We start from the raw sequence: 25,900 nt of genomic DNA on the forward strand, positions 1-25,900 counted from the left end.
AACAAATAAACGTGACTAGTCTGTCTTCGGGGTACTAATATGAGGTTTGGGGTTATCGAGAGAGCACGCCGTAAAGCACTAAGTAGCCGTAGCCGTGGTCCGTGTGGCCCTGCTCATTGTTGGCACATCGTGGTCTCTGCTCTGGTCTGTCCAGAGAACTGGTCTGTTCAGCTATAGAATGGCATCAAGTCTTTTCATGGGAGGAAAGTCCCTTCCCTGGCTGGCACCAGGGCCCCAGTCTGTCCCTTCTCTCAACAGCAGATTCTCAGGGAAGATTTAACTCTTTGGAGTCCGTTGATTTAATTCTCTGGTAGCATGAAAATTTGTTTTTAAAATGTCTTCTCTCCTACCGACATAGCTACAATGGCTGTGTGTCAGCACATGGCCCAAGGATGGAGGTGGCTGAGGAGATTTCTGAGAGCCTGTGAGAAAACTCCAAGAAAACAAGCCGTGAGTCTCGAGACCTCAGTTTCTTTAGAACACAGTGTTGTCCCCTGGAATGTGCTTCGGTGTCCCTCCCAGGTGGAGGGGACCGGAGTGCCTTTACTTCAGCTGTTGTTACTCGTGCGCCTCTATGGGAAAACACATTTTTTTTTGCCACATGTGCTTGTCCTCGTGATTGCACACTTTACTCGGGTGACTCTCCTTAACCCTCGGGGTATAAATTGTCTGATGCTCTGAATAAAGTTGTAGAAATAGGTAGTGTAACTGGGGGGGGGGGCTTTTCCAATCATCCATTCCAGGTCCCAAATAACGGGTGCCATTTGTAAATATATGTTATAATTTAGGGGCCATTCCTAGTCACCCGCTCTGGCTCCCAAATGAGACAGAGACCTGTTAGATTTATCCATCAAGTTTCAGAGCACTGGAGCTGGGCAGATGGTAATTTATCCTCGGCCTCTATGCTAGTCTGGCTATGTCCCAGCCGCCCGCCCTGAATTCCTTGCCATATTGGTCCTGCCTGGGCTGCCTCTGCTCCGTCAGTCCTCGTGGCCATACCTCACACCCATGTTCTTTCTCTCCTTCCTCCTCTTTCTTCTTCTCCGTCCACCTCCTTCCTTTTTTCTCCTCCTCCTCCCCACCTGAGAGCCCCTCACTGGATCGGAAGCCCAGCCTTCCTCTCTCCTCTGCCCAGTCAGTGGCTGCTCAGCTGCTTTCTTAACCAATCAGAGATAATTGGGGATCAATGTTTACCCAACGTTGATCAATGAGCGTGACAATGCATGTGTCTGGACTGCAACCGGGGCACAGAACCCAGCATCTGCATGCACACCAACCCCTACTGTACAGTTGCCTGTTACATGAGGCTTTCTTCGGCCTTGTTTTAAAGCCCCGCTCCGCCAGGTTTACACCACCTCCAGAGTAGCAAACGGATGTGACTATGCTGGTGATTTCGTGGGTGTACATGTCAAAATCTATGCTGCGGGGCCAGGGGCATGGCTCAGCAGGTGAAGGAGCTAGCCACCACACCTCATGATCTGAGTTCAAACCTCTAGATAGGAGAGAATCAACCCTAGCAAGCCGTCCTGTGACCGCCACACTCACGACATGGCACCTGTACAAGCATGCACGCACTGCTGTATGCATAGATGCGTGCATACACACATAAATAAGTGTATTTTTAAAAAATATCTATTAATCCTCCACTTAAAAAAAAGGACAGTTTGGTGCATGCCAATCAACTCTCCTCAAAGGAAGCTTTTGGGGGTGCTCAGACACACCTCATTGCAGTCGGCAGGAGACGGGCTCCTAACGCACAATAAGGAACTCAGCCACTGGCCTGCACTAGTCACCCCCAAACTTAGCTATGCTGAGCTGCGTGGCCAATGTGTATAAACGTCCCTTTAGACTCAGAACAGTCAGATTGTGGCCAATTTTGTAAAATACCTGGCATGTCTCCCACTTCCTGGAATTTTGGCCAAGGCAAATTTTGGCCAAGGCAACCAGGCATCTGGTGCCCACAGACCCCTGGGCAAACTCCTATTAGCCCCAGGCCCAGGCCCCTGCAGAGCCTGCCTGGTTCCTGCAGCTGCGTGCAGCACCTGCCTGGTCCCTGTCCTCTGTTCTTGGCTGAGCTGGAAATACGCCCAGTGTCTCGTTAGAGGCCATCTGCCTCCACATCTGCATCTCTACCAGGGTCTGGACTCCTTCTGGGCCAAGCGGGGGCATCTCTCTGCTTGCAGTGGTCAGCTCCTAGCCAGATCTGAACCGTCAGCACTCAGAACACAGGTACCCACTGCTGCCTCTATTTCCCCCGACAGGTGGGGATTTCACCCCCTCTCCCCACCTGAGAGGTGATTTCGATTCCATGGGGCCTTGGAGAATTAGCAAGGTTGTGACAAGTCTCTGGATGCCCACGGGTAGCAAGATGAAGGCAGACTGGGCTGCCGGGGTTGGGTATGACTGACTGACTGGCTGGACTCATTCAAACAGTCTGAGGCCCCTTTCAACCGCCTAATGTTTACCAGGAAAATTTCTTTCTTCCTTCATAGGCCATGGACAGCTCTGTGGAAACTGGGACACAGAATCACTGTTCTGATCTGGGAGGGGACAGAACTCAGGGCTCAGCTCCCCCAGAGCCAAATAAGCCTCCTCCTGCCTCCTCCTGTGAACAATTGGTGATCTGGGAAGAGGCCCTGTAGGAGTTCCTGAAATGTCTTTATTTTTAATTGATGGTACTGGAAATCTCTCTACAATGCACTAAGGCTCAAAACACACACACACACACACACACACACACACACACACACACACACACCTCACAGAAACTGTCCATGTGTGTTAATGCACAGGTGTGATAGATTCCTTTGTACCCTCACACAAATACCAGGCAAACCTCCTCTCTGTAGCGCAGGCTAGCCCCAAACTCATGAAACCATTCCTTCCTCAGCCTTCTCAGTACTGGGATTAAAAAATACGAGATACCATTTGCAGTTTAATTCATGGTATTTTTAATCTGTAGACATACTCAGTGGTATTTATGTACTGGCCCCAGCAACCAGGGTGCTAATACTACTGGTTGCAGAATATCTGTTATTGGTGATGTGCTGGCCTCAATGTCTCTGGTAGTTACAAAGAAGCCTCAGTGCCCAGATGGTCACTGACCAGCCTCAGCATCCCTGGTAGTTATGTACTGGCCTCAATGACCCTGAAAGTCACATGTGGGTTACAGCAGCCATTGAAGTCATGTGCCAGCACGGTGTGGCTCTGATCTAGCCATGCCTCATCGTCTGTGTATCTCTATGCTGGTCAGCCACTGTCTCTGCTCATTGGATCATGATCTCCTAACACAGATCTTGGCTCCTACAGTGGCCTCTCAGTGGTGTAAACAAACCTCAAGGCCCCCCACCCCCATCCCGTAGAAAAAGGTCAGAAACCTTTTAATTTATTATATTCTAGACTCCGCACTCCCTGGCGTGCTGACCTTCTCCAAGCTGTCAATGCCGGAGCCCTTGGAGACACCCCCTACCTTGGCACACCAACATCACTATGCGCTTGCTCACTGATACGTCCCCAGTCCCCTAAACAGTGTCTAGAACAAGATGGGGGCTCAGGAAGTCCTGAGGCTGGAGACTGCCCTGCACCCTCCATATTCTGTCTCTGTCACCTATGTAGAATGAGCTGTATGGCTCCGTCACTTCAGGTGCCCTGTGGTTTGCCTGGCTGGCTTGGTTCCTTTCTTCCCTGGTGACGGACATTCAGTTTGAGACCACCTGTGTGGTTGTCACAGCCTGTGAAGAGGAACATTTCCTTGTCTCAGTGTGTACCTATGAGGACAGCAGGGGCTCCCCACAGAGGCTGCACCCTCAGCAGAGGCTGCCTCAGCACCGGTAGTACTTTTAAAAAGCCTCTGGATGATTCTGGCAGCGCCAGCAGCGTAGAACCACAGTTCTTCCAAAGGACTTCCTAAGGGTCTGCCCCTGGGCTACTCTTAAAGCCTGCTGGGAATATCATCAGTGTGCCTAACTCTGGCTTGTGGAGTGGTCATACAGGGGGCAGTCCACCCCTCACTGTGGACGCAGTGGAGTTTTCTCCACTGTTAGCAAGTTAGCAAGCAGCGTTCCCTCCGTGGTCCTCTGCATCACTTCCTGCCTTGGCTTGTTTCAATGGTGGACTGAGATTCGACAGTAAGCCGAAGGAACCCTTTCCTCCCAGGCTGCTTTCGATCGTGGAGCCTTTACTGAAGCACTGGAAATCTTGCTAAGACACGCGCCGTCTACTCAATGTGTTTCCTTGCAGCCCTCCCCTTCTTCCCACAGCAGCCATCAGTGCTGTGGATCTAAAAGCTGGGGTGAGTGGGGTGGTAGGAGGGCGTCCCTAGAGATCCACAGCCCTTGGTGCCATGTGGGGGCCATGCCCACAACAGACGCCAAAGTTCCCGTGCTGTGCTGCACGCAGCTCCACCAGAACTGGGAAACGCCTCCATCCATCGCGTCCACCTGTGTGCAAGTGTGCAGAGCATTTTGTTAATGGCTGCTGGGGGTGGGCTCAACTCACTGGGGTCCCAAGTGGCCAGGGGCGGAGTCCTCCCCAGCATAGGATGTAGGGTCCCTGGTCTGCACCTGTGGAGTTTCTTTGCTTCCCTGCATCCGAGCCTCTCAGTTCTTAGTCTGCAGCCACCTCTGATGGAGGGTTGGGCTCTGGCCAGCAGTCCACAGTATTTCTTCAGGTATGTTTCTCCTCACTGGGTCTGTCTTCCGTCTCTGGCAGTAAAAGCTCAGGGTCTCTTCCTAGACTCTAATTTTCCAGGGACTGGAAGGGGAAGAAGGGGAGGAGAAAAAGAAGGGGGAGATGGAGGAGGGGGGAGGAGGTGGAGGGGGGGAAGACGAAGGAGGAGGAGGGGCAGGCACCAGGAGCTAGGAGGGAGGAAGGGAGGTGGAGATGGAGAGGGCAGAGGGGTGGTGGAGGGAGAAGGGAAATGACCAAAGGAGAGAGGAAGACAGGAGACCCAAGTGCCTGTGGAGCACAGGAGAGCAGCCGGACACAGAGCTGCACTTCTCAGAACTGCTGCTGGGACTCCTGAAACCCAACCACCTAACCAGACAGGAGGAGCCTCCAAGTGGCTGCCCCGGAGCGCTGCCCTCCCAGTGGAGGGCACTGGGGGAATGCAGCCGCTCCCGCCGCCTGTGCCAGGCCCTCTGGCTCTGCTGGATACCACAGGTTAGCATCCTTAGCATCTCTATGGCTAGCAGGCAATCTCGAGGGGTGAGGTGGGGGGGGGGCAGGAGCTGGCTTACAGGTCTTAGCTGGTCTGAGAGGGGAACTGCTGGTCAAGGCACAAGGCAGCGCAGGACTCCCTTGGGGTTTGGGGCTGGGGACTCTGGTTTCTTGACCGTTGATTTCATGAGGCCGAGGCCGCCTACACACTGGCGCTTCATCCTTCTGCTGCATACTCATTTACGCACCATTTTCTTCTGTTTGTGTCCCCGACGCTATGTTTTTATTAACAGACACAAATACTTTTAAGTGGTACAACCAGACCCATACCTTTTCTGTCCTACTGCATTTGCTTTCAATTTCTACACTTTTCTGGGAAGTGTTTGTTTGAAAGAACCTGGGAGAGCTTCCTGCCTGAGGGAGAGAGAGGTGTTGAGGGGTTTTGGAGTTATTGGTGCCAGCGAAGGCTTTCACTTGCCTCACTCCCCAGCGGGCTCTAATTGTTTGATTTCCCACATCAAGCCTGCCTCAGCTGAAGCCAGGTCAGTCTGGGAAAACAGGAAACCTGATGCAAGCTCTGGCTCCAGCCACTGAGGCTTGGGTGCTCTTCTGGGAGGTAGCCGGGCCTTGGAGGGACACTGGCCATTGTTCCTGGGGGCCAGAGGGTGGGAGAGGTTTTTTAAGAAGAAAAGACTTCCCACCTTGGGTGACCCTCTGCCGTGGATTACGGAATCAGGTTGGGGTGGGTTGGGAGCACTAACCAGCTGAGAAAGTAGGTATCTGCAGGCGCAACCTCAGAACATCCCTGTGTTTTTTAAGGGAGTAGGGCAACTTTCACAGACAGGTTCTGAGGACCTCACAGACTCAGCCGATCCGGTTGTTGCCATTTCTCTCTCCGCCTGGTGAAGTGTTTCCACTTCCTCCACACCAGGTGCCATACCCTCCCAGTTTGAGCCGGACACTGGCATCCTGAGAGTGAGGGGCCGGGCCCTGCTTGGCTTTCTTCCTCCTCATGGGCCTGAGCTTGATCCTCACCCACAGGAACTAATCCGGTAGCAGTGGTTTAATTAGTGGCAAGGCGAAGTTTACGCACAGGGCGATAGCGCCTTGTTGGTGGGGTAAGGGACACAGGAGACAGTGCAGTAACTGTCTGGATACCTGCTGTGTGTGAAATGACCTTTTACCCCAAACCTGATGTAGAAATGCTTGCATCTGGGCATCTCAGACACCCCTGCCTTCTTATCTGGAGCTTGTTTTTTTTTTTTTTTTAAACTTCCTTATTTTATGCCGTCCTGAGTATTCAGATGTGCGTATAGAAGAGACTTTGGGTAAGACTCTCCTTTTCCCTGTATGTCTCACAGGAGTTGACTAACCCCAGTCCAAGTAGCTGCTTAGTGCTCCTGCCTATTCAGGTGCAGGTGACCTCCCCACCACCTCAGCATACCACCTGGATGCTTTCTGCCCACCAACCCCCACCTCAGCCCTCGTTTTCAAATGTTGCAATAACTAACCTGGTAGTAGTGGTTTAATTAGCAGCCAGGTGTTGTCTATGAGCGTTGTTGAGGGGATAAAGGACCCAGTGAGGTGTTTACACACCCCATCCAGAATTCTCCTTGTCCTCTTTATAAAGTCTGTATGTATCATCGCTCACCTTATATCTGATGGCCTTCCATCACAAGACCGAAAGCTCCCAATGGGGACAGGGTTCACCTCACGTTCACAGCAGTGCGTCTGGGATCTGAAGGCGTCTGTGTAGCATGGATGCTCGCCTAAGTGGGGCATGGGGAATCGGGGAATGAACGTGAGAGCGAGGAGGAAAAGCATACCGGTGAGTGGGAGAGTGAATGTGTGTGGTGTTTCTGCAGGTGACATTCAAGTAAGCCCGTAGGGTAGGCTGAGGCAGGTACAAGGGTGCCATGGGCTCTGGGCGTAAGCCTTCCTCTCAGAGAGGTAAAGGAGTGCGGAATGGGAGTGGGAAGGGATCCTGAATCCATATTTGAGGCTAGGACTTGCATAGCTTGGTCAACATAAGTTCCATCTTCTTCTACCTCTTGGAGGCAGTGAGGCCAGAGGTAAAGGTGACCCTTGCCAGCCTCTGGGAGGTGGTGATTAATATGTTGGGGATGGGTAGACCTGGTCCCTCTGTGGGGTCGGGGCTGAAGGGTGGTTTAGAATGAGAATCTCAGGAGAAACCTGCCACGCCCTCATCTGGAGAAGGGATGACCAGGGCCTCATGAACCGGGGCTTGTTCCTGGAGGTGTGTGTGCCCTTGCTGGGTCAGATAGAAACGGCTCTGTCAGGTCAGCTGAGTCATTTGGAGTGTGAGCAGCCATCTGTATCATCTGTAGTTCTCTTAAGATTTATGTCTTTAGCTTCTAACAGTCCTTTTCTTGGGCCGTCATAACCTTGACTTGTGTTATGCTTCACTGGTGGGATCAAAGATGTGTGAAGTGTTCAAGTGAGAACCCGCCAGAGCGTGAAGATTCACCTGTTTGGATCCAGAGGCCAGCTGATTTTTTTTTGTTTTCAAGACAGGGTTTCAGGCTGTCCTGGAACTCACTCTGTGGACCAGGCTCGCCTTGCACTCAGAGATCCACCTGTCTCTGCCTCCTGAGCACTGAGATTAAAGATGTGCGCCACCACGCCCAGCTCCAGCGGCCATTTGAGAGGAGGTGTACTTAGGTAGGCAGGCCACTCCCTGATGAAGCAGGCATTGGGGCTGTGTGTACACACATATGGGCACACACGAGTGCACACACACTTGCACGGGTATACATACTTACAAGGCATTGACTTGTAGGACTCCGGAGCGGGATGAGCCACTAGACTTTTCTTCCACTCTACTTGTGTTTTCAGGGACTTGGTCAAATGCTGGATCAGAGCTGGCCATGCCTTCTCACTTGGCTTTGGCCATAGCCTGTGTTCAGGTGTGGCTGTGTAGTGATTAGGAGAGGCAGGTGTGTCTGGCAGTCAGGAAAAGAAGACACAACCTTCTGGCCAGGTGAGTAGGTCCATACCCAGAAGCCCTAGCAGCTGACAAAGAGGGGCCCTGCATCTGGGGCAGAGCTGCCTCCAGCACTTATGGCACCTGTATGCCCCCTCCATTCCCTGTAAAGCCCTTCTTTCCTAGGACTTGGGACAAAGACAAGCCTCCAGCGTCAGTCAGTGAGCCCTGGCTACCCTCAGGGCTGCTGAGGAGGGAGGAGTAGCCCAGCTGGGACAAGGCTTTCCCTCTGTTGGTAGAGGGCCAGGTGTGGAGCTCACAGGATTCCTAATGACTGAGCCTGAAGCACAGTGGGCAATCAGCCCCCAGCTCACTGACATCCTTTTCTTTCTCCTCATAGAGGGCTTTGCAAGGAGAAAGAAGATCTCTCTCTGGTTTGTGGGTTCTCTGCTGCTGGTGTCCACCCTCATCCTGACCATCGGCCTTGCTGCCACCACCAGGACAGAGAATGTGACTGTGGGTGGCTACTACCCAGGGATCATTGTGAGTCAAAGGCCTATGGGGGGACTGGGCAGGATGCTCAGTGTTCTACGTAGAGAGACACATTCCCTGCTAGGCCATGGTGCCAGAGGAGAGGGGCCCATAGTCCTAGGAAAAAGGACCCCAGCCTGATGCCTAGTATTTGAGAGTGTGTTCCACAAAGAGAGAGGACTGAAGGCTACTGGTCAGAGGGCCCTAGATAGGCCACTGTCTTCCGCCATGTTGGCAGGCCAGTGTCATCACAGAGCCCCTGGAAGTAGAGCAGGCAGGAGAAGGGTGTGACTTGCTGGTGGTAAAAGGGTCCAGGGCCACATAAATGTGATAAAGGTGGGGAGGGGCCTGGAGCTGAGGAGGGCCAAGAGCCTCTAGATGTCTGAAGAGATTGCAGCACACTCTCCCTAGAGCCCTGAAGGACCAGCCTTGCTGTCCCTGGGCGTTAGCACATGTAACAGCCTCAACAAAACTCTTGGAAGATGTGCCTAGTAGCTTTGAAAGCCCTGTGGGGAGCATGTGGATTGAAGATTTGTTAATGATATCACCATTGAAAACAAGAAGAGCGTAGCTGGGCTGACTTCCCATGAACGGGTACATGACTCCAAGGACAGTGCCAGTAGCTTCAGCAAGGTGTATCTCTCAGCTCTCAGCATACCTTCTGGTTCATTTTATCCTTATATTGTTTATTTATACATCCTGTGTGTACATGAGTCATGTTTTCTACCTGGGTAGAGTTCACAGATAACCCTGCGTGAAAAGCGTCTATGCAGGAAAAGTCCCACATCACTTAACCTGCACAGAAGAACATGCCAGAGATGCCAGCCTCACACAGGGCTCTTCTGCCACATTGCCTGGGCAAGGAGGGATTCCTGAAAGTCATGAGCTAAAGCATGAGAAGGTTCGGAATCTCCCACTCTCTGCAGACTAGGACGATCAGCCTTGAGTGCTTATTCTCCAGCCACAGGTGTTGGAGAGTCTCACCTTGGGAAGCTCTAGTTTCGCTTTGCTGCTGTGATAAAACACTGACAAAAATACAGGTAGGGGGAGGAAGGGTCTGTTTTTAGCTCACGACATCAGATTATAGTCTGTTGTTGTGAGAATGTCACAGCGACAGGGCTTGGAGCTGCTGGTCACATGACATCCTCAGTCAGGAGCAGAGAGATGTAATGCATCCGTGATGGTTATTGCTGCTTGTGTTCAGCTTGATTCTCACATTCTCATAGGGTTCAGGACCTCCTGCCTAGAGAATGGTGCTGCCCACAGTGGTCTGGGTCTTCCCACATCACTTAACCTGTCAGTATCCCACAGTCATGCCCATAGGCCAACTGAATGTAGATAACCTTTTTGTTTGTTTTGTTTTATTTTATTTTATTTTTTGTTTTTCGAGACAGTTTCTCTGTGTAGCCTTGCCTGTTCTGGACTTACTTTGTTAACCAGGCTGGCCTCAAACTCACAGTGATCCACCTGCCTCTGCCTCCCGAGTGCTGGGATTAAAAGCATGCACCACCATGCCTGGTTTGTAGACAACCTTTTATTGAGACTCTTTCCCCAGGTGACTTTAGGTTGTGATGAGTTGATAAGGTCAGTGTGAGGGCTCCAGGTCCCTAGAGAGGTATATGAAGACTTAATACCTGAGTCCTGGGACCAAAAGTTAAACTGATTTCATAGAAGCATCATCTTCTTCCCCACCAGGGGCCTTAGGTGATATGCTGTCTCTCTCCAGGGACAGAAACTCCATGCTGTGTGGTGGGAGTGGCCACACTCTTCTTCCCAGAAAGTATTTAATTAATTAATTTTTAAAAGACAGGGTCTTATTTAGTAGCCCAAGTTGGCCACCCTCCTGCCTCAACTTCCAGAGTGCTGAGATTATAGGTGTGAGCTACTGGACAAAACATTTTAAGGGTGAATTACTAAATATTTAAAAATTATATTTACTTATCTTGAGGTGGAGGGCAGAATGTATCCTATATAGATGGAGGTCAGAGGAAATCGGTTCTCTCCTTTTACCATGTGGGGGCCTGGGGTTTGAACTCAAGTCATTAGGCTTGCCAGCAAGTGCCTTTATGTACTGAGGCATCTCGCCAGCCCAAGGGCAGTTATTAACCGGACGGGTCAGTATGATGCTGACCAGCTGTCTCTCTCTTGTTCTTCCTTACATCTCAGCTGGGCTTCGGGGCCTTCTTGGCAATCATCGGCATTCACCTGGTGGAGAACAGAAGACAAATGGTAAGAAGACACATCTCTCTTTCAAAGCGGCCTTGTGGGGAGTGTTAGCCCCTCAGTATAGCTACAGCCACAGCTAAGGTCTCCTCTCCACAGTCATCTGAAACCCCTGGACCCCGTATACTGTACAGCCCAAGACTCAGGGCCTGATTGGTATCATTCACAACGTGGTCTAAATAAACATGTCCCACTGAGGATCAGAGAGAGGTGGAGATGGAAACAGAGCAGGGGATGCTAGGGTCAGATGTTAGAAACATAGTTGCTATTCTATCGCTGTGAAGAGACACTGTAACCAAGGCAACTTATAAAAGAAAACAGTTAATTGGTGGTTGAGACCATGGTCAGTATGGCAGAGAGCGTGGCAGCAGACACAGGCAGGCATGGTGCCGGAGAAGGAGCTGGGAGCTTATTTCCACAAGCACAAGTTCAAGAGGGAGAGAGAGCACTAACCAGGAGTGGCGTGGGCTTTTGAAGCCTCAGAGCCCACCAGCAGTGACACACCTTCTCTAACAAGGGCACACCTCTGATCCTCCCCAAATAGTTCCACCAACTGTAGACCAAGCATTCAGCTCTGAGCGTTTGGGGACCATCCTTATGTAGACCACACTAACAGACTTTTAGATGATGCTGTTTGTCCAAGTTCATGGCGTGTCAACACCCATCTGGTACAGGGTACTACAGGCTGTATCTGTTGGTACACTGTTGTGGATTTTTGCCGGTTATCACTTTGTGTAGGTCCTGTTGGGGTGCTCTGGGGATCCCCCTGTCTCTGTCCCTCCACGCCCTGTACCATCCAGGGATGGGTTTATAGACACGCATGTCATGATTTTACATGTGCGCTGGGGATCCGAAATTAGGTCCTCATGCTTGCATGGCTCACACGTTACCACCTGTGCTATCTTGCTAGGCCCAGCTTTCAATTTCAGTGAAGTTTTAACACTTACATTTCATTCAGGCTTTTGGCCCACATTATGGGCCAAATGTTTGTATGAAAAATGTGGAGCTGAACTTCCTAGTATTCATTTGTGCTTCCTCATTGTCTGAACACCATTTGTTGGAGTTCATTTTTTTAAAAGTTACTATAAAATATTAATTTTTTTATTTTTTTAAAAATTAAAGTAAGCCCACATGGTGGCACATGCCTTTAATCCCAGCACTTGGTAGACAGAGGCAGGTGGATCGCTATGAGTTCGAGCCCAGCCTGGTCTACAAAATGAGTCCAGGACAGCCAAGGCCAATACAGAGAGACCCTGTCTTGAAACACCAAAATAAATAAATAAATAAATAAATAAATAAATAAATAAATAAAGTAAAATTACATCAGTTTATCTATTACCTTCTTCCCTCCAGTCCCTCCCATTTATACCTACCTCCTTGCCCCTCTTGAAATCATGACCTCTTTGTCTTTTTTAAAAGAAATATTTATTTACTATTATATATATAGTGCTCTGCCTGCATGTACATCTGCAGGCCAGAAAATGACACCAGATCTCATTACAGATGGTTGTGAGCCACCATGTGGTTGCTGGGAATTGAACTCAGGACCTTTGGAAGAGAATCCAGTCCTCTTTACCTCTAAGCCATCTCTCTGGACCGACCTCTTTTTCTTTAACGGATATATAATCTGATAAATCCATGTAGTGTTACTTATATGTATATGATTTTCGGGCTGACCACTTGATATCGGATAATTATTTTAGGTGGCTCATCTCCAGTGAAGACTAATTGTCCCTGTTTAGCATGTCTTAGTGTGCTGGGTGGTTCTATGGTGGCTTGACACAAGCTAGAGTTATCTGAGCTAAGGAACCTCAATTAAGTAAATGCCTCTACAAGATTAGGCTATGGAAAAGCCATGACATTTTCTTAATTAGTAATTGATGTGGGACAGCCCAGCCCATTGTGGGTGGTGCCACACCTGGGCTGGTGGTCCTGGATTCTAGAAGAAAGCAGACTGGGTAAGCCATGAGGAGCAAGCCAGTAAGCAGCACCCTCCATGGCCTCTGCATCAGGTCCTGCCTCTTGGTTCCTGCCCTGTTTGAGTTCCTGTCCCAACTTCCTTTGATGATGAACAGTGACATGGAAGTGTAAGCCAGATAAACTCCTCCCCCCTCAACTTGGGTTTTGGTCATGCTGTTCCATCACAGCAATAAAAACCCTCCTAAGGCACTCAGTTCCTTGTAGTTCTTTGTCTCCTCCACGTCATTTCCCTCCTCCACGTGAGCATGTTTACTGGTGTACTTTTTCAGGTCTCGCTTAAGCACCCATATTGTTTTATCATGGGTGAAAGCCTCCATGTCATGTCTAGGAGGCCCAGTCCCTCGGTAGAGTTCCTGGTCCTCTGCCTCTTGGTCTGTCTTCTCCCTCTTTCATGATGGTCTCCAAGCCTTAGGTACAGGAGTTATGCTGTAGATGTATCCATTGGGGCTGGTAACCTCGTGATCTTTTGTTCTTGCTCTTTTGAGCCGTGGTCCATCTCTTGCAAAGACACCTTCTCTGATGAGGCTGGGAGCTAGCAATCTTGTGTGGCTCCTGTGAAAGAAGTTCATGTCACTGTTCATCATCGAAGGAAAGTGGGACAGGAACTCAAACAAGGCAGGAACCTAGGGACAGGAGCCTATGCAGACAGAGGCCATGGAGGAGTGCTGCTTACTGGCTTGTTCCTCCTGGCTGGGCTGAGAGGTTGGAGATGATGCATAAGAGATTGGAATCTCTTCTTTCTCTATCAAATGGGTTTGGTGTCCATGTCAGTCATCTGACCATAAATGTGCGACTGGTTTCTGGGCTCCCACGTCTGCACCACAGATCCTATGGGTCTGCCCATGAGCCACACTACTGACTTGGTTTCTGCAGCTTTGTCATTAGCTCCACAATCAGGAGGATTATGTGAGTCTTCCATCTTTGTTTGGAATTTCCAGGTTGTTTGGCTTGAGCAAGATCCCTTGCAATGATCATGACCTTCCACAGCAGGATTTCTGGTAGAGACTGTGCTAAGTGTGAGGTGCCGAGGGAGCAGCCTCGGGAATACAACATTTCCTTGCCCAGCATGGCTTTGTTTAAACGTATTTCACAAGTGCTTTTAGTTTTAAGTATAAGTTTTGTGATTACCTTATTCAGCATGAGGTTATCGTGTGGGCATTGTTTTGGCGGGCTCCTTGCCACTGGCTTTGCCAAGCTCATTCCTAGCCTGCAAGCCATAGGACTCACTTGCTGGTTCTTTTGGCTCTGCAGTGGGTTTCTTGGGATTGTGTCTGCAAGATTGTGTCACCTTGCAGACAGCAGCTTTGCCTTGCCTGGTGGAGTACAGAAACCCTGGCCAGAGCTACTCTGGGCCTGGCAGTTGGAGGACAGGGACTCAGAGATGGCGCAGTGGTGAGGGGAACAGGCTCAGCAGTGGACAAGTGGCTGTTGTGCCCTTGTCCCTGACAAGATGTGTGTGGCTCCTGCATGATCTTTCTTCTCTCCTTTCAGAAGAATGTCCATTTGGGTTAAATTTGTATGATGAGCACACATTTCAGAACACCACTAATTTACTATTGGGCACCTTTATTGGTGTCCATATAAAGGTTCACCCCTATTGACTAACTTTCACAGTGTTAGAAGGTATTTTGTATGATACTGGAGGAGAAAATTAATACCATATCACCCAGCTGTAAACCCTGTGACTGCAACAGTGGTCTGCCTGTAAGATGTACTGGTACAACAGTGACACAAATGGAGTAACCAACCATTATTTAAGATTTGGATTTGAGGCAGGCACACTCAATGAGATAGAATCCACACCTGACACTTCTAAATTGGCCAAGAACCGGAGATTGGGCAGGTCATGGTCCTATGGGAAACCTACCAAGGGAATAAAACTCTGGTACTGGGTACTTTAAACCTGAGCCCACCACAGGTGCTGTACTACCGAGGGCCTGAGCCACTTTAGACTTCAGTGCTGACTTGGGCAGAGCTGGCTACAGTGAGCATTCAGGAATGGGAACCACTGTTTTGTGTCTTCAGGGAGCATTCAGGATGTTCCGGGGATGACATCAGACTGGGCAGCCTCAGCCAAGGAAGAGGGTATATGCTTCAGCTGGGTAGACTGCTTTTCTTCTAATTTCTCTTTATTTTACATTTTACCATAGAAAAATTTAAGCATATGTAAAAGAAGACAGAGTAGCCTAATACCCCTTATGTGTGCCTATCACCCACCTGTCAGTCCAGAGCTGATCTTTTGTCTCCTTCCGGACTTTCCTTCCCATGGGAGGTTGATTTGTGTTTGCTCCAGTCTCTTCACTCTGAGGGTGAAACCTAATTAGAAATGGTGTCACCATCATCTCTGCTCATTATTATGACAATCTCCAGTGGAAGCCAAAGAAAGACTCAGGGAGGGCTCTTCTACAAGCAGGACAGGCGGCATCCCCTGGAGAGGGCTCCTGCTACCTGCCAAGTCTCTGAGCATCGCCCCTTCCCACTTCCCTTCCCTCGGCCCAACTGACTCAAAGATGGCACTTCTATGTCTGGCGAACAGCACCACCAATTTGAAAATAAAATTCTCGTGGCAATTGGTCACAAGAAGCATACACAGAAACTGGGTGTTTTTCCTGTCAGAATCCCCCTTGAGGCAAGTGTGGCCTTTGTGGCCCTTCTGAATTCCAGGAGGATAAGGGGGCCCAGCTTCTTCCTTTACCATCACACTGGAGTGGTGGGTCACAGGCCCGCCCTCTTTCCTCACAGGGACGAAGGAAGAAACTGTGCTTTGCCAAAATGGGCTCTGCCTGCCTGCCTGCCTGCCTCTAAGTCAGAGTTAGTCTCTCTCTCTCTCTCTCTCTCTCTCTCTCTCTCTCTCTCTCTCTCTCTCTCTCTCTCTCTCTCTCTCTCCCTCCTGTCTTTCTCTCTCTCTCTCCTGTCTTTCTCTTTCTCTCTCTCCTGTCTTTCTATCTCTTTCTGCGTGTCTGTCTGTCTCTCTCTCTTTCTCCTGTCTTTCTATCTCTTTCTGTTTCTCTCTCTCCTGTCTTTCTATTATCTCTTTCTGTGTGTGTGTGTGTGTGTGTGTGTGTGTGTGTGTGTGTGTGTGTCTGTCTGTCTGTCTGTCTGTCTCTCTCATCTTTCTATCTCTTTCTGTGTGTTTCTGCTTATCTCTGTCTCTCTATATTGGACTGGCACACTGTTTCTGTTTCTTCACACATGGCCATGGGAACAGGGGAGTGGCATGGGACCTCTGGTTGTCGTTTTTTCTAGTGCACTGTGACTTGGACCCAGCTCAGTCATTCCCCAGCTGTTTGGTATACTCTGTCTCAGGAGGCTGGGGGACTTCCAGACACCATGATGGCCAGAGCAGAAATGCTGGCTTCCTAAACACAGGGCACATGGGGTGTCCAGATCTGGCTGGTTTTTTTGGACAGAATAGGCTCTCCAGACCTTGTCCCAGAAAGCAAGCCAGCATTTGTGCAGTCATTTTTTTTCAGCACCTGGAACAGCTCCCAACATAGCAAAGTGCCTCAGGGTGAAATGCCTGTGTTAGGGACACTGGGCTTAGGGACTGAACACCTGCTAACTCATCTGATGGTCCTTGTTCATAAGAGGATGGGGTTCTTTTCCCAAGTGTGTGGGTGACCCACCTGCCTTCCACTCTGTGGTGTGCTGCCCACCTGCCTCTTGTCTAGTACTTGAGCTTAGCTTCTCTCTGCCACTGCTATGTTCTGCTATCATGACATGACCCTCAGGTTCTGGGAAACCTGGCAGCCTGGATTATGACAAGGATAGAGTGCTGGTCAGTGTAGTTCCATTCTGGTTGGCTGGCAGAAACTCTGGAGGAGAAAAGCCAGCAATGTCCAAGGATAGCATGGTAGGCCCAGAAGCTTTGGAATGAGATTTTCCTCTTAGGAAAGGCTCCAAGTGGCCCCTGTTTTGTGTCCGCAGCTGGTAGGATTGGCTGTGAAACATCTTAGCTCATGGGCTATGCCTGCTGGGTGGCAGTGTGGGGGATGGAGAGGGCTCTTCATCAATGTATAATTTGCATGGATTGAGGTTGTGAGGTGACAGATTGGCTGTGTGAAGTTGGGTTAGGGTCATGTTTTAGGCATGCATGTGGCACATGTTGACAGTTGCCTGTGGTAGGAGTCAGAGTTTCTGCTAGGCAGAAGGCTGAGGATCCTGGGGCTGAGATCATTTCCAAGGCTCTTAGCCACCGGATGACTGCTTATTCATTGCCCTGTCCATCTGGAGGCAGAGAAGAGAGTGTGGCCAGCACTCCAGATGCTGCTGTGGTTCAGGGTGGCTGGGAATCTGGGTGACTAGATTCAGGATACGGGTCACACATACACACACAGGATGACTTGGGGGTATGCTGGGAGGAGGCTTCTGATCTTGCCTTCCTTACAGCAGAGTTCTGACTTTTGGGGTTTATGCCAAACCAAAAAAAAACTGATATGAGAGAGGAGAGAGTGGCAGAGGTTATCAGAGAGCAGTGATGGGGTGTCATTAGAATGCAACTACATTATCAGTGCATGGGCCGACCCGGTGCCTGAGAGTTCTGATTTCTACACTGGGGCCAGAGAGCTGCTTGCTCTATTTGTTATTTCCTTCCTTCCTTTTATTTCTCTCTCCCCTTTCCTTCCTTCCTTCCTTCCTTCCTTCCTTCCTTTCTTCCTTTCTTTCCCTTTCTCTTTGTTTTTCCCTCTTTTCTCTTCCTCCTTCCCTCATTCCTTTTTCTTTTTGAGACAGGGTCCTGCTGTGTAGCTCAGTCTACCTTCAAACTCACAATGTAGACTCGTCTGCACTTGAACTTACAGAGATCCACCACCTTCTGCCTCCCAAGTGCTGAGATCATAGATTTGTACCACCACGTCTGGCCTTTGCTTGCTATTTCTTTCTTTTCTTTCAAAACTGTTGTTTAAATTTTTTATGTGCATTGGTGTTTTGCCTGCATGTGTATTTGTGTGAAGGTGTCAGATCCCCAGGAGCTGGAGATACATTCCGTTATGAGCTGCCATGTGGGTGCTGGGACTTGAACCTAGGTCTTCTGGAAGAGCATCCAGTGCTCTTAACTGTTGAACCATCTCTCCAGCCCCACTTGCTATTTCTTGATGGTTGCCCCTTTTCTTTCTTCCATGTGGCTGGCAATCCTGATGACTTTATGCATCTCCAAAGACTGAGCACCAAACCCATACACTTACAGATCTCTCCTGCTGGGGGAGGAATTGCAGATAAGGGGAGGGCTCCCGAGTGGGTTTAGGATGTGTAAACACCCGGCAGACTCTCAGGAAGGATATGCAGGTTTGTTTTGTTTTGTTTTGATTTTAGCTTGGATCTTGCCATACACTGAGGCTGCCTTGGCAGCCTCATCCTCCTGGCTCTGGGGTTGAGTTCGCTATCATATTCAGGTCCAGGAATCCCTTAAGTTGAGTTAATTTTCCTGTTTGTTTGGTCAATCAATCTGGAGCTGTATCAGAAGGAAAACTGAAAAAAAAGGTGGTCAACAACTATAAGGAAGGCTTTGGCCTCATTAATAGTAAGAGAAATGTAAATTGAAATATTAATAATCAGAACTGTAGCTTGAGGTGAACATTTTAAACCAATTTCTGGATGCAAGAAAGTAGATGTTTTATTGTCAGTGGCTAAGTATGTTCATAGGACAGTGTAGCATTCCTTCTCAAAATGTTAAAGTGCAAAGAACCTAAATATTCTGCACATCAAAGTACTGGGTTATAGCACATGTTCAAGGAATTCATCCTACAGAAACACCCATTTGTGAATGCATACATTTTATAACAAACATAGCATTTGGGATCTCTATAGTGGACAGTTTAAAAATCATGGGCAGGTACTCGGTACTCTGTGGCCAGATGTGATGCTGGGACCCCGCAGGCAGGGGCGGTACAGTGCGGAATTAATCTGGTTATGTTAGAGGCCTAGGGCAAGAACTCGTGTGTATGAAATTGGGAACACATTGCAGTTGGGTGTGCAGAGGTGGGGCCGTCAAGTGGCTTCCATGCAGAGGTTGTCCTTGTGAGTCAGGGTACACACCCCACAGCATGTACCACATGGGTGAGTTTGTGGCTAAGCCCCTTGGTGGAAGTAAAGCAGCGAAGGTCTGGCCAGGGCACCGCACACTTCCACTAGGGCTCTAGTTGGGTTTTTTTTATGTTGACACCCTACATTCTTCTATCTTCTTCTCCTAGTTGGTGGCGGCCATTGTGTTCATCAGCTTCGGTGTGGTGGCGGCATTCTGCTGTGCCATAGTTGATGGTGTGTTTGCAGCACGGCACATTGTGAGTACTACCTTTGGCTGGCACACTGCTTTTGCAGTATAGGCTCATTGTCCATGTGAAAACAGAATTTCAGTTACAGAGCTGGCCTTTGATGTCTTCACGGTGACAGGCTTCCATGGTGAGCTGCCCCTTCTGTCCTCCTATTTCTTGCTGAGTCTGGCTCCAGCAACTCGAGTCCTCTGCCTCCCACGGGTCACATGTGCACAGCAAACACAAACACATGCCACACACAGAAGACACAAGTACAACCACACACAGCAGATACAAACATCCACCATACACAGCAGATGTGCACATGCCACACACGGCAGATATAAACATACACAGCCACACACAGTGAACACAACACAGCACACCCAGCAGGCACAGTCACACACACCATACGTAGCAGACACAAACACACAGCAGATGCAAATATCCTTCATTATTTTAGTTACTTACCCCTCCCCCATCCTCCCTAAGCACTATGGAACCCTTGTTCCTGCTCCTTAGTTCTGGAGCTCTGTGTCCAAGTGTCTGTTCTCCGCACTCTCACCACACTTAAAGCAAAATGCATCATGAAATCTGACTTTGATCTTCTACATGTTTATAGTTTCATGGTCTCTCTTAAAAGATTTTTTGTGCCTTGATGTGGGGCTACATGTATGAAAAATCATTTTATCTATTAAAAAAAAAGGACTTTACGAGAATTTAGAGAGTCCTGGTATCAGCACAATTATGAGTGGAGAGGAAGAAGCCATGTGCATGCCTGCATTTGATCTGTAACCAACCCGAATTTGGCCCCCACAGTGAACAGGCATGTGCACTCACCTGTTTATCAGGTGTAGGGCCAGGCAGGCTCCCAGGTGCCACAGGCAAATGACAAGCCAGCCAGGTTTCTTCCTGATGAAGGGGACCAAAACAGTGAAGAAACAAGTGCATATGTGTCATGTGACATACTGTGTGGTGGCATGTGCTGTAACCTGAATGGCATGATACGATAAAAACAGGCACAGCAGAACATGTGGACAGTGTGGTAAGGTGTAGAATGTGGCTTGAGGAGAAAAACATAAGGTGATGTTGGAGGACATGCCAGAGACTGACGTGATGGGATATGGAGTGGGAGGTTATGTACCACGTGGCACGGTGTGGTATGGATGATATGTAACGGCGTGACGTGGTACGGTACGATGTGCCATGACATGAGAGGACATGTAGTAGGATGTGGTGTGGTTCGCTCATATAATGTATATGCTGTGATGTGAGGTGTATGTGACATATTATGACAGAGTATGATTTGATTTGCACCATTTTAACCCAGTGGGAATTCTGTGTGTGTATTTGCATGTATGTACACCTGTGTATGAGTGTGTGAGTGTGTGTAGCTCTCCCAGTACATGCAGTTGGGTGTCCAGACATCTAGACATCTGCCTTCCCTGGACAGACATACAGACTACCATGCTCCCAAAAGAATGCACCATCCTTGCCTTGGGATTCTGTCCCTGTGGCAGGTGTGGTTTTCTCAGTCCTGTGCCCTCTCGGCTCTTCAGTATGTCTGGGAGAAATCACTTTCCAGAGACTTCTGTCTCCAGGTAAGTAGCAGCCACAGGTGTGAAAGGACTTCACTCTTTCTGGCTTCATTGGTGAGAAGAGTCTAGAAGACAGCCTGTCAGTTCACGTCTGTCTGTCTGTGTCCACCTGTGCCCCTGCCTGCACGGATCCGCTTGGCCATGCCCATCTGTTTATGCCACCTGTATGTACACCTGCCTCTGCCACCTGCACCTGCCTCTGCCACCTGCACCTACCTGCCTATGTGATTGGATGGGTCAGTCTTAGACCTCCGAAGAGTGGCCATTGTAGAGGGTCCAACATGAACAGCAGCAGCCGGGCCCCGACCCACAGCACAGTCTAGTCACCCAAAGGCCTTAGAGCCCTGGTGTCCTGTGGTCAGTTACAGTTCTGTGGGTGAGTGGCCAGAGTGTTGGCGACTCATTTAAGGTCCACTTTTCTGAGGCCACTGGTGCCATGCAGATACACACTAAGCTGCCACCACATGGGAAGGTGGTGTGAAGACTCCGTTTCCACTTTACACCATCATCTCTCCCTGGAAAGTCCCCTGGGGAAGGATCCGAGTCTTGCCATGTTGTGATGGGGGCCAAGTAAGTCTGACATCCCTGAAGTATCACCAGAGCTTGAGAGCCAGATGTCAGGTCCCAGCTGTAGCCTCCTGTGTCACTGTCTTCCCTGTACTACTATCCCACCTGCTCCTGTCATGTGCCAGCTGGGGCCAATGGGTCTCCCTCCTCTCTGAATCCATCCATGCCAGCCTGGTACACAGGTGCTACGCCCCACCACAGCAGCTGTCTAGTGCTCAGGACTGTCTATGTCTGCTGCTGGCATGACTGGTGGCTTCTAGATTCCTCTGAGGTCGGAAGCAGTGATTTGAGAAATGCCACTGATACGTAGTAATGAGCCCAAATGTGCACTTACAGATTACATGCCTTTATGGCACTTTGCAGGCCCCAGCTGCCTTTCTTCTGCCTTAACAACTGCCTACTCATTAGTCTACCCCACTTCACCCACCTACAGCTCTATTACCTTGGTTTCCTCAGGGTTCAACCCTATGTTGGTTCTAGGAATGTTGGAGACACACGGGGGTGGGGATGTGGTGAGATAAGACATTAGCAAGCTTACGCCAACTGGTGGGATATGGCATGTGGAAGGATGGATGATTGGATGACTGGATGTACAGAAGACTGACTGGATGCACAGATGAGTAGTTTGGACAGATGAGTCCACATCTTTCTTGTCCCTTTCCCAGTAGAAGAAACTAGAGTGCCCCTCGTGTGCCTGGTGAGGTGTAAAACACCCCTTGGCCCATTCAGCAGCGTGCCCCTCACCCCCGTGCTGATGTTGGCCCAGCAGGGAGATGGAGGGTGTCTGTAGTCCTCTCTCCTGCAGCCTTCTGGGTGCCACACACAATTGCTATGGCTGGCAACAACTTGTGTGGCTCAGTTCTGTTGCATCCCATGGAAGGCAAGTCTGAAACGGCCATTCCTGGCTGGGGATGACCAGTCTGTCCCATCTGCATTCATTTCTCTAGGAACCAAGGCCTCTCAGCGCAGGAAGGTGCCAGTTCTACTCCAGTGGGGCTGGGTACTTGTACGACGTCTATCAGACAGAGGTGAGTCCCTTTGGCCAGAGTGCTTTCCATACCACCCCCCTGCCCCCCAGGTCTTCTGCGTCTGGTTAAAATGGCTGTCTTAATTCTCACAGATCTTCCTGCCGTGTGAATATGAGGACACTGAAAGCTATGAGCTGGCTTTGACAGCTCAATGCGCAGCACTCTCTTTGGAGTCACAGCTGCACGTTTTCCTCTTTGACACAGTGTTAGGATTCATCTGTCCAGCGCTGTGTGGTCAATTAGCATTCCAATTAGCATTTTTCGCTGGCTTAATCAATGCCATGAAAACACTGGGATAACACATGTGCAGTGTTCGAGGGGCTCTCTGGCTCTCCCCAGGCTGGGGCAGCTGGAGTGTGACGTCACTCTTTAGCTGTGAGATGCCTGGAAGAATAAGTGCACTCAGCAGCTGACCTGTGAGACCAGCCCAGGTGGGCACTGGCCTGTGGCTCAGTTGGGGTGGCTTACACCGGTGCTGTGAACACTTGCTGGCTCACCTAAATAAAGCCAGTCACACTGAATGCCAATGCCAAGGAGGGGGAGGGAATCAGGAAGGCAAATCAGTACCAGATTCTCTTACCAGTATGTTCTGGCGTCTTCAGACCTATAGAAGGTTGAAAATACGCGCACTGGGCAGTCCAGAAAAGGCAGGTGTTGATGTGTTATGTGCTTGGGGTGTGAGGGTGTAGGGGCTTCTGACAGCTTTGCTCTACCATGCCCAGTCCTGCTGTGATATGCCTAGTGCTGTCCTGTCCAGTCCCATCTTGCATGCTCTGTCCCTACCCTGTCTATTCCTGTCTTGTCCTGCCTTGCTCCACCCAACCCTGCCCTGCCCTGCCCTGCTTCACCTGCCCTGAGTCAGGGAGGGTCGTAGCAATGCAGCCGTGCTGCCCGACAGGGGAAGGTCTTATATGTAGGCTGCTGGCTGTGTAGGATAAGCTATGAATGAGTCTGCCTGTCTCTACCCCAGGTCACCTGCTACTCTTTGAGCGGAAGGTGCCAGTTGAAGGTGAGAAGCAACACATGCTATTGCTGCGACCTCTATGCCTGTGGGAGGTAAGGTCCCACCAGTCTGTGCACACACATGTAAATATGTTCAGCATGTAAACACACACATACATGTGCACAAGCACAGGCGTGACACTGCACAGGACATCTGTCCGTGAGAGAGGCCCCCAGTTCTCCTTTCCTGTATCTACTTACATTTTCTGCTTCTCCTCTCTGGATCTAGTTTCAGCAGGGAAAAAGTGGGTTCTTGGAGTGTTTGAGTTTCCATCCAAGAGCACACAGTATGTGGAAGTACTTAAACCCAGCTTGGCTTCTGTTTGTCACATACCATGAGGCAGCTGGCCACCAGGGGGCAACCAGCACATGTCATCTCTGCTCTGCTCCCTCTCTGGGCTGAGACCACCTACAGCTTTCTGTTAGGATACGCATGGAAAAACACAAAATGCTTGCTCATGCCAGGCGTGGTGGTGCATGCCTTTAATCCCAGCACTCAGGGAGGCAGAGGCAGGTGCATCTCTGTGAGTTCGAGCCTAGCCTGGTCTACAAAGTGAGTCCAGGATAGCCAAGGCTACACAGAGAAACAGTGTCTCGAAAAAACAAAACAAACAAACAAAAAAACAAAAAATGCTTGCTTATTTTGGAATTTGGAATGGGGTGGCTCCATCCTAACTGGCTGTTAAGGGGCCAGGACAAGTAAGCTGGGACACCTATGTCCACTTTATACTCTACCCTGAGGCCTGGTGGAGCCTCCCTGGCCAGCCCCACCAAAGGTAGGCAAATCCCCAGAGAGGCAGAGAGGTCTTTAACTTGTTTGAGAAGTTTTCACCTGGGTGGGAGGAGACAAAGAGGTCCCCATTAGAAGAGCCTCGGGCACCGGAAGCCCCAGGGTGGCCAGGACTACCCTGGTGTGACCATTACAAAGTGTTCATGGGTTCCAGTCTGATTAGGAAGAAGTGTCACTACAAAGATGGCTTCCTTTAACTGGCTTCCTAGATCTGTGAGGGTTAAAGTGATGGAGCTACAGTTAGAGCCAGGGCTGGTGCTGGAGTTGGCTTAGCACTAGGGTTAGGGTTGGGGCCAGGGCAAGGCTAACGGTAGGGATAGGGGTAGGGTTAAGATTAGGGTTTAATGCCCTAGTCAGGACTAGGGCTAGAGCTGGGGTTAAGGGTAGTCTTAGGGCTAGAGTTGGGGTTTGGGTTGTAATTAGGTTTAATTTTGAGTTAGGTTGCATTAGAGTTAAGTTTGTGTTAAGTGTGTGTCTTCTCTAAGGTACGGCTATTGCTAACATGTAGGTTTCAGTCTTGGCCCACCATCAAGACTAGTTCTTGCATAGGTTTAAGCTTAAGGATAGTTCTAAGGGTAATGTTGGGGTGGTCTAGATTAAGGCTGAGTCTAGCGCCAGTTCTTGCTTAGGGTTATAGTTTCGGTTAGCGCTAGTGTTAGGTTTAGATGAAGGGCTTGGTCTGAAGTTGGGGTGAGGCCTAACGTTGAGCCTGTGGCTAGGGCTCAGCCTTGGTTCAGTGTTAGGATTAAGGTTTGATGTATTGCTAGGGTTAATGTGTTGTTAGACTTAGGTTAGGCTGGGACCCAGTTTAGGGACTGGGGTACAGTTTCGGGTTTGGTTTAGGACCAAGGCTAGGGTTCCGGCTATAATTTGAGTTGTTGTGATTGGGTTTAGGATTAGGGCTGATACTTGAGTAGTTCTTGGCATTGATTCTCGATGAGTACTAACGTTGGGCCTGTAGTTACTTCTAGGATTAGGGCTAGGGCTAGGCCTAGAGTTAGGGTTTGGCCTAGTGTCGGGGCTCTGGTTTATTGTCAAGGTGAGGGACAAGCTAGTTTAAAGCTCGGTCTAGGGAGCTTTGGGTTAATTGTTACAGCTAATTTTAGGGCTAGGGTTATGGTTAGAGTTAGGGTTAAGGTTAAGGATTGGTTTGGTTAGAATGAGAGTTTGGCTAAGGCTAGGTTTAACCTGTTAGGTTAGGCGTTCTGGTTAGTGTTAGGGTTTGGTTCAAGTTATGAAGTTGGATTAGTGTGACTTTTAGGCCTATGTTAGGCTTAGCATTGGGGCAGTGCTGATGGCTAAGACTAGGCCTAAATCTAAAGTTGGGGTTAGTGCTAGGGCTAGGTTTAGGGTGAAGTTTTGGGGGGGTTAGGGTTAGGCTTAGTGTTGGGTTTGCAGCTCATGTTTACATTAGGGTTAGGAGTAGGGCTGTTGCTGGGTTAGGGTTAGGGTTGGCATTGGGTTGTGATTAAGGCCAGGATGAGGGTGTGGCTAGACTTAGGCTTATTCTGGAGTCACTCCTAGTGTTGCATCGTGCTTACACTTTATGCTTAGGTTGGAGTTGTCACTGTCACTTTGATGTGTATTCGAGTCAGAACTAGTTAGTCCTTTCTAGGGCTTAGGCTAGGGTTTTGTGTTCTGGACTTGGAGTTAGGACTATTGTTGGGGTTTATTTAGGGTTAGAGCTCTAGGTTAGCATTTGGGTTACCCGAAAGTAAAGGCTTGAGCGAGGGGCAGGGTTTGGGTTAGGGTTAAGGCTGGCATTGATGTTAATTTATATTTAGGGTTAGGGTTAATGGTAGTTCTACAGCTCAGGTTAGGGTCTATATTGG

At 49.6% G+C, this 25,900-nt stretch overlaps 1 protein-coding gene across 1 annotated transcript in view; it reads left to right on the forward strand.

Moving 5' to 3' along the window:
• Positions 1-4,964: 4,964 nt before the first annotated feature.
• The window catches only part of TMEM255B (transmembrane protein 255B), a 29,600-nt gene continuing 8,664 nt past the window's right edge, over positions 4,965-25,900 (forward strand). Inside the window, exons 1-6 of the mRNA XM_084760445.1 lie at positions 4,965-5,160; positions 8,502-8,644; positions 10,799-10,861; positions 19,024-19,113; positions 22,196-22,276; positions 23,247-23,332. Of these exons, the coding sequence (XP_084616571.1) occupies positions 5,106-5,160; positions 8,502-8,644; positions 10,799-10,861; positions 19,024-19,113; positions 22,196-22,276; positions 23,247-23,332 (518 nt within the window). The 5' untranslated portion in view covers positions 4,965-5,105. The remainder of the gene's footprint in view (positions 5,161-8,501; positions 8,645-10,798; positions 10,862-19,023; positions 19,114-22,195; positions 22,277-23,246; positions 23,333-25,900) is intronic.

The sequence above is a fragment of the Acomys minous genome (assembly GCF_964271855.1).
Source record: "Acomys minous genome assembly, chromosome: 15".
NCBI classification, from domain to species: domain Eukaryota; kingdom Metazoa; phylum Chordata; class Mammalia; order Rodentia; family Muridae; genus Acomys; species Acomys minous.